Source organism: Argopecten irradians, unplaced genomic scaffold (genome assembly GCF_041381155.1).
Source record: "Argopecten irradians isolate NY unplaced genomic scaffold, Ai_NY scaffold_1003, whole genome shotgun sequence".
Classification (NCBI taxonomy): Eukaryota; Metazoa; Mollusca; class Bivalvia; order Pectinida; family Pectinidae; genus Argopecten; species Argopecten irradians.
In genome coordinates, this window is record NW_027188470.1 from 12,245 (window position 1) to 21,586 (window position 9,342).

The 9,342-nt window shown below is 33.1% G+C and overlaps 1 protein-coding gene across 1 annotated transcript; it reads left to right on the forward strand.

Moving 5' to 3' along the window:
- The first annotated feature begins 948 nt into the window (after nt 1-948).
- Nucleotides 949-6,581, forward strand: LOC138313862 (uncharacterized). The gene is made up of 4 exons (XM_069254123.1): nt 949-1,452; nt 2,262-2,339; nt 3,081-3,194; nt 3,581-6,581. Exons 1-4 carry the CDS (start codon nt 1,292-1,294, stop codon nt 6,198-6,200), a joined length of 2,973 nt encoding a protein of 990 aa, XP_069110224.1. The 5' UTR covers nt 949-1,291; the 3' UTR covers nt 6,201-6,581.
- Nucleotides 6,582-9,342: the final 2,761 nt, after the last annotated feature.

Below are 9,342 nucleotides of genomic sequence, written 5' to 3' on the forward strand. Positions count from 1 at the left end.
TCGAATCTAGATCTGTAGACTGATCAGTTTAAAACAAAATTATAGTGTATTAATTATACTAATAACAGGGATTTTCTTTCAGTACAATTTGGGGCCGATATTCGGCCCCATTCCCCTCAAAAAATTGGGATAAAATTCGCAATTGGCTGGTCATGAATTCCTAATGGGAAATCCGGAATCTTAATGTTGATCTTGGAGAAACTACTGGATACATTCAAGGTCAAAAGGATTTGTGCTATAAGTCAACCAGACAATGACAGTTAACTCAGCTCTACAATATAATATATAAATGAACAGAAACCTGAATTTAGTGCTTTTCTTCATTTCAATATCCCTGAATAAAATCATTAACGAAACCACTTATTAATAATTTAAGTAGGCCTACGCCAGTTTTTTTCCTGCCTATATATAACTGGGGTCGACTATCTACCCCATTCCCAATCACAAATTAACCATTTCTACTTCCAAATTCCCCAATTTGTAACCAATATGATATTATCCCTCAACAACCGACCTTTTCCCGATTTTAATTATGATATAGAATTATGTTCTTTATTGTAAAGAAATCACAGCATAATAATTTATTCTTTATACATATATGTATGTGTATTACCATTTGACTTTTCTAGAGAAAATGTCATAGGCAGAGGTCACACTAGTACAATTAAAAAGTGCTACGTATTTGTCTTAGTAAAATTAATAGATATTAGATTAGGTACATTTGTGCAGTTATCAATCATAGTACAAATGCTTAGACTCAAAAACATATATCTATCACAAAACTCGCTGAAATTGCGACAAGTTTTACCCAAATTACTTTTCAAACAAATTGGCCTACCAAATTATAATAATGTCGTATAACAAGCTGGTCTTATTTTGATTTCTAGGCTAAAAAAATGAAAGTAAAATCACATCATGTCAAATTTACACGAACCTTTCATGGCCTGCGTCCCTTCAGTTGACAATTCCATTATTCTGTTCACCAGGTATGCCTGTTGGAGTACAGGTATGTCTAGATTCGAATATTCGTTGTATTTCAAACTTTCCACTTCTTTTCTCAGACGAAACGCTCACGAGATTCCCGCGCTTTTTATTGAAAAACCGGAAATCGTAATGCGCCACCAAGCGGCGTAAGTATAGTAAACAAAAATGGCGACCTCCATGCATGAGGGTTGGCTGTGCTGGGAGATCAGAAAATACAACAAGCATGCCCCGTAAAAACCTCCTGTGTCCGTGTAACATCTGCAAGTATAACGTTATCGTATCTGATAATCGTAAAAATTAAGAGGACATGTCCAAAAGTATGGACGTTACGACAGAAGACATGGAGAAGAAAGTTATGCGCACGTGGATAGGTCTATGGCCGCTGACACTGGTAGAGAAGGAATTACAAAACACAGTGCTATACGCGAATCTTCTCATGAGCTCGAGAGTAGGAAGCGTAAAAAAAACGTAAGATTTAAAGAATTTTAGATTGATCTTAAATGGTAAAATATACGTCATTAAAAAATAGCATAATTTTATGCATGGATTCCAGATACTTCAGCTAGCTAGCCTAAGGTCTCTGTATAATGCGATTTTTGTTGTGTTCGACTTGCTTGGTGTCGTATCGGAGCTAAAGTTCAAAAATAGTTTTGACTGCATTTCAACTTCATCGTGTCAGTAGATATTACGGTATATTAGAAGGAGATTATAGGCAATGACGTACAGGATTATACGCGCTCAAACCTTTGAGTCTTGATCCTTGTACTGGAAGAAGAAGAAGAAGAGGAGTTCGTATTGAATAACAAATGAAGATAACACTAATAGTAAAATAGTTTATATTTTGATATATGTCTCGATTCGATTGTTATCTTCATTTGTTATTCAATACAAACCCCTGTGCAATGATTAAATAATAGCTTGAAATCAGATTGAATGTTTATATTTATTTATTTATAGAAACAATCATAATTTCTACTTTAGAATAATTGTTTTCTATCTATGACATACAAAAAAGGTGTCATATATATATATTATATTTCACTTCGGGTAGTGTATATGTAGGGTAAAATACATTAAAGTATTGATTAACACTCAGCAATTCAAATCAAGACTAAAATGATTCGAGGAATAACAAAGTTCAAGAATGTTTACTATTAAATTTGAAACGATCAAATTAATAATAATAATAATATTTATTCAGGTAAAAAATAGGCATACTTAATATAAGATCAATTAATACAATATTAATAACCAAATGATTATTTATCAATTTTCAGTCTTATGGAAAAAGATTCAGACTTGACACGTATACCTCAGGAACAGCAGAGAGTGGAAGAAAGCATACATGTACAGAGGTATAATTGAGGAAGAATTTGTAAAAATATAAGTTTCTGATTTAATCTTGATGCTGCATCTTTACATGCTTTGAGATAGATTCATCACTTTAACGATATATAATGCATGGCCAATGCTGCAATGCATAATAAATATTTTGAAGTAGACTTGAATTGTGTATTGTCAACAAACCTGTGATATGATTCATATTGCTCACACAAGCGATATGTATTCATAATCATAAGATTATCATCTTTTAGATGAATGTATTGGAATACTTCAGACTGGTTTTGTTTTCTATCAAAGTAGACAACCTAGTAATGCTGTTACATCACTATTCAGGGCTCTCGCTGGGCTGTATTTGGGGCCATTCACAATGAAAAATAGTGTGTTTTTTCACAATCACTCGAGCTGATTTTCACAATTCCCTGGTGTGGAAAAAATCAAAATAAATGCATCACAATTGGCAAAAACAAGACATAAAAAACTGAACTATGTCATGAGAAATTAAAAAAAAAAAAAAACAATGTTTACAAAACAAATATAAATTATTTGGCACAGAAAGAAAGTGTTTTGGTAGTTTTTTCATAAATTTGGTGGATACTGTGCTAATTTCCACAATTCAGAAGGCCCGGGCCCTATTCACACAAAAGTATGAGAGAGCCCTGCTATTGCAAAGACTTAAAATTCATTGATAATTTTAGCAAGACATGATCAAAATCAAATTGTAACAATTTTGTATTCATAAACTTTTTTTTCAGTATGCATGCCAGGCCAAATCTGGAGTTGCCTGTCCATGAAAGTGGAGACAATGATCATGATGAATGTGTGGATTTTGAGTCAACAAGTACTGTACATGTTCAAGATGATGAAAGGTAAAAGAGTTTTAAGTATTGTACAGTATTATGTTATATCTTATCCTAGTATGAAGATTTACTGTCATTGATATTGTAGCCAGATTCACAACTGAATAAGATGGGATACGGTAAGAGGTTTACAGGAATCTGTGCATTTTTGTGCCTCGAAACTTGTCCTGACAACTTCTAAACCTGTGAATTCATTCCTACATAGAAATATGAGAGATTTAACATAAGGAACTTAATTGAACCTTGGTATAATGCTTTGAGCTATAGGAATTACTTGAATATAAAGTTGAGAAAGATTAGTCAGGACAAACAAAATATTAAAGATTAAACAGGTGTTTGAGAAAACAAGTATTTTAGAAATGTCATCTATATTTTATTTATTTATTTATTTCTAGCTTGCAAATAGAGTCAGAAGAAGAATCGTCTGATATTGAAGGCCAAGATTCCTCAGATGAAGAATTAAATGCACAGTGTCAAGCAAGGCTGTACAACAAAGAGCTATATTCAAATGGAATTGCAGTTGAAAAAATGTATGGAGACTTTAGTTCTATTACTGTTCTACAATGGTTGGCAATGCAATTTCACCTGTTTTCTTCACATCCATCGATGAGCAAAGAGATGTTTACAAATAATTTAAAATTAAATTGTTTTCTAAATTCACATTTGAATCAAAGGCAACTTCATCCTATTCCTACAACATACAAGGAAGCAAGGAAAATGATTCAGCCCTATGTACTCCAAAAGCAGGTGTATTTTTCTTGTGTCAATGATTGCAAGATTTTCAAAAATGAGAACAAAAGTGATCAGTGTCAATTTTGTGGTTCTCGAGAAAAGAAGAGATTCATTTATCTACCTATTGGTCCACGTCTTGCAAGGTATTTTGGAGAAAGAAACTTGGCAAAGTTGCTTCATGACCACTCTAGAAGACAAGAAAGTATAGAGTCAGATATGTGGGATCTTCATGATTCTCCTTCATGGAAACAACATTATTCAGCTGATGGGTATTTCAATGGCTCCATGAATGGCATATCACTTGCCTTCGAAGTAGATGGCGTCAACCCTTTTCACAATGTTGGTGTTCAATATTCCATGACGCCAATGATGTTAACACTGCTCAACCTACCGAGGGAAATTCGAAATTCTTTTGAAAATATAATGCTGGTAGGGATCATACCAGGAAGTGGGCGCAGTGAGGCAGGAAAGTTGGATCCTTACATAAATATCATGGTTGATGAAATGCTTGAACTCACAGAGTGTACTTTGGTCGACTCATATTTAGATGCACCTGTACAGATTAAGATTAAACTGCTATTCTATGTTATGGACTACCCTGGGCTATCCAAAGTGTTTAACTTACAAGGAAGTGGTGGGTTATCTGCATGTCACTGGTGCCATGTTCGTGGTGAGTACAATGGCAATTTGAACAAAACAATTTATCCATCTAATTTTCTCTACCTTTCATCAGACGATCCTTTGATCAAGACAGATGATGAGAATTATGGATATCAAATAAAGAGAAGCAAACCAGTAGATAAAGATGTTATTTTGGAAGAATCGTCACGAACTGCATACGAAAACAGCAAGAGTAAAGTGAACAAAACATTTATTGCTTGCGCTACTGGATGTAAACAACAATACGCTCTGGCAAGACTTCCCGGTCATAATCGAATTGAAGAAACACAACCAGATGCTTGCCACACAGTGAAGGATATTATTCAGAACATTGTTAAATTATTAACAAATAAAGGATTAGATATTGAGAAGATTGAAAAGGCAGAAGTTAGTGCTGGAAGGACAATAGTGGATCAGCAGCCCACAAAGAGACTTAACGATGTAAAGGGAAAAAGTAAACATGTGCAAAAGGTCTTCAAATGTGTACTTACAGAAACAGAAATGAAAGAGGCTGATGCAAGGGCTTGTAGCATAAGAACTCCATTAGGATTTGGAGTAAAACCTTCTCCATTTATTACCAAGAATAGCTCTTTAAAGTCACACGATTGGAAGCAGTTAGCTTGCCAGGGCATATTGAAGTTTTGCCTACGTGGATTTTTGTCAGCTGATTGTCGTCAGTCACTTTTTTACTTGCTTGATGTCATATCATTGTTGTGCATGGAGCATCAGTGTATTGATCATTTGTCTTCATTGGAGGAAAAAGTGAACCACGCTCTTGCATTATTGGAGAGAGACTTCCCCCTTTCTATTCAAAACATAACAACACACATATTACATCATGTTGTTCAAAGTATCAGGAAGTTTGGTCCAGTGTACAGCACATGGATGTTTTGTTACGAAAGATTTAACTCGTGGCTCTGCAAAAGAACTCTAAATATGCGTCACCCTGAATCGACAGCAGTTGAAACTTATATTATTTTCGACTGGTGTCAGTTTATGATCAGCTCGGGGAAAATGCCGGAAGGATTTTCTGAAAACATAGTTCGTGATATGACATACATGTACTATGACAATGAAGAAGAAGATATTTGTGTGAATGAGAATGATTCTTCCACTCTTAATGGATATCGACCCAATAAGAAGGAATTAAAGGTTATCAGCAGAGTTTGTGACAAGTGTTCAAACAATGAGAAAAACTGTGACATTAGGAAAAAAGGTCAAATGACTGTCACTCACATCCCTACTGGACGTAAAGTTACGTATACTAGCACAACAAATCAGCGTACTGGAGCAAAGACAAATTCTGCTTATATCTGTTTTGAAGTTGAGAGAGGAAAGAGAGAACAGAAGATAGAGTCTGGAAAGTTTCTGTGTTTTGGTAAAATTTTGTACTTTATTTCACACAAAGAAAATCTGTCAACAAGAAAGGAGATTGTCTTTGCAGTTATTCAGAATTACACACCAGAATATGACATGGAAAGTGGATTGTGGTTCTGTAATACAGTTGGTAATAAAGATAAAAAGGTCATCTTTGATCTCAAGGATTTGTCACTCCCACTGGTTACTGCAGAGGAAAATGGAGCACTGTGGTTTTTGAATTCTAACAAGAAACCATTCATATGAACATTTATGCAAAGTCAATTAATTATAATTTGATGGACATTTAACATGTTTAAAGTGATTTTGAGGCTAAATGCTCTCAAACAAATGATTGCATGTTTTTTTTTTGTTTTTGTTTTTGTATTGGTACATGTATTCGATAGAATGAATTGTAGCTGCATGTTTTATATAAGAAGCTGGATGTAGTAGGATTATAATTATCACATCAGGTTCAATTCCATGTAATTATGAACAAATTAAGTTAATAATAAATCCCATTCCTATGCACTGTAAGTGTACAAACATATATCTATGTACCAGCTACCTTAGAACTGCAATTAAGTTTTATAATACATGTATACAGATATGAAACAAATAAGATAAAGACATGGAGATTGAAAAAAATATGATTTATTCTGTGTTTACATTTCAAATTTACATTGTATAAAGATCTTTGTCATTAAGTTATTACTAATAAATAATGGCAATCAATCTTTATCAAGTAACTCAGCTGATGGATTTACTCTCAATATAATGCCCATTAATAAATTAACACAAATCAAAAAGTCAACATTTGGAATTAATGGCCATTAACGATCCTCTGATAACAAAATGATATAAGTAATGGCTATTAAAACTGAACTTATGAGAATAATGGCAATGAATACTTGAAATCGTAAATAATTGCCATTATTTTCTTTGTTTAATGGGAATTAATAACAGCTATAACAAAAAATAATGCACATTAAAAAATAATGCCCATAACATTGATGAAAATAACTTCTTATTAATGGATATTTTGAAAAATAATGGCTGATTAAATATATTAATGTGCATTAATTATTTCCTTCAGAAAAAAGGAAACATGAATTAATGGTAGGAATTGATTGTTTTATGGAAAGTAATAGGGTTTTAATGCCATTTTAATGAAATTTTAATAGCAATAACTGACAGTAGTGCTACACACTTGACCATGGCCACACAATATAAAAATACAAGTACATTAGGTCCAGTGTATGCAACATAGTTTCACTATTAGACGTTCACAATATCATGTGCATCCTTTTCTTTACGTGTCCAAAACGTATATACAAATGCAGAAATTTGTAAGCACTTACGGAGCTGTTGTAAAACCGTCCGCTTACATTGACGCATGCGCATAAAAAAATATGGATTTGTACCATGATCATCTTCATGGTTTGTTTGTTTGATTAATTAACGTCCTATTAACAGCTATGGTCATGTAAGGACGGCCTCCCATGTATGCGATGTTGCGTGTATGTTGTGCGAGGTGCGTGTTTTGGGAGACTTCGGTATGTTCGTGTTGTGTCTTCTTGTATAGTGGAACTTTTGCCCTTTTTATAGTAATGGCCCATTTTTATTAATCAAAGAACTACTCTATTCACTTCTATAAACAGCTATGCCAACCACAACCACATTGATATAAATATACTTCTCCAAGGCTGTCCTGACTGTGATGGTCCTCTCCAAATAAAGTACTACTTGAAAAACATAAATTGCTTTATTGGAAAACTCGCCCCGTTTTAATTTATATATGACTTAATGAAAAAACAAATAATTAATAAAATAATGTTTATTTCATATCAATGTGTATAAAATTGTTGAAAAAAAGTTTAATGAAGCACTGGAGCACCCCGGACTTATACATTTTGATAGATCATACATAGATGTACATTCTCAGACGTTTTAGGGGTATTTCTGTAAAATGCCTTATTCCTGATAATTATATTGCGTTGTGTTTCAGCCTTCTCACAGTAAGAATATACATAATCAATAGAATATGTAGGTAGCTTGGCCATATGGATATACCTTAAACAATATTCTAAATACATGGTAATAAGTACATAGTTATTGTATGTATTGTGGTCTTACCGGGAGTCCGGTCTCGTTCTATGAGGTTTTTACGGTCAATTGTAAATTATCGTTATAGCACTATAATTTAGAAAATTTCAATCAAGTAATCAAATAAATTGCCCCATACCGCCCGACAGGGCATTAATGATAACACATCATTAACAATAATTGGTGGTTAATCGTAAAATATATTGGACTTATTAACAAAAAACATAACTTAAAATAATTTCATTTTGCGTTTGGAGTGCATACTCAAGCTGTACTCTCATGTACATAATAGGACATGGTTGCTTACGCGTATTTTTTTCGGTATGCAATTAATTATTTTTAATATTTTTATATTGAAGTAAAATTGGAAAGCTCAAACTTTTTATGGGTGGTAAAGTTGTGTAAAGAAAATAACATTTTGTAACTGAAAAAAAAAAATACAAAATCGTTTTGCTAGATAAAAAATACCATTTTGTCAGCGGTGGGAGCACATTCTTAAACAATTACTTGGAATCGTCAATATTATCTATTTAATTTTTCCTTAAGAAAATGCATAACAATAGTTAACAATATTTACATGTGATAATTTGCTTCTTTGATATGTGCGAAAAATTTACCTTACTAAAAATAGCATGGGATTATTGTTGAATCATCAAAATAAAATTAAAAGAAAACAAATTCTGCAGACATTTGCTATCGATTACGTTCCTATGTCAAGCTGTGGTTCTTGTATTTTTAAACATCAATGCGATACAATTGCATTGTGTTCAGAATTTACACAGCATCAATGTTAACCAATCACCTAGCAGTTTAGAATTCGACGGAACATTACGCTTACAATAATGTCATAAAAAATTCTTTAAGTTTTATATGCCTTAATTTTCATACTCACGAATCAAGAAGAGTTATTGATATTTAATTCCTCACACTGATTACTGAAGAAAAAATAATGCGGTAAAATGTTCGCCCAGTTACGGCTCATATTACTTTATATCAATCAATAACAAGTAAGAATTACCCAACCTATGGGATATTATTAGTCTTCTCCTTTGTTGGCACCACCACGACGGAAAAAAATATACACCTAAACCTAAACTATGTGTCGAGGTCACATGATAAAACCACCATTGGTTTTTATCTCCATTTACTTCCAGGAAGAGTTTGCCAGGCCTGAAAACAACGTATTTAGCGTATTGTAATTATACGTATATGTAATCTTGTGTGATGTACCATCAGTTATATTGTCAGTCTTTATTATTCGTCCAACAATTAACGGTAATTGTCTAAGATGTGTTAGTTTTTT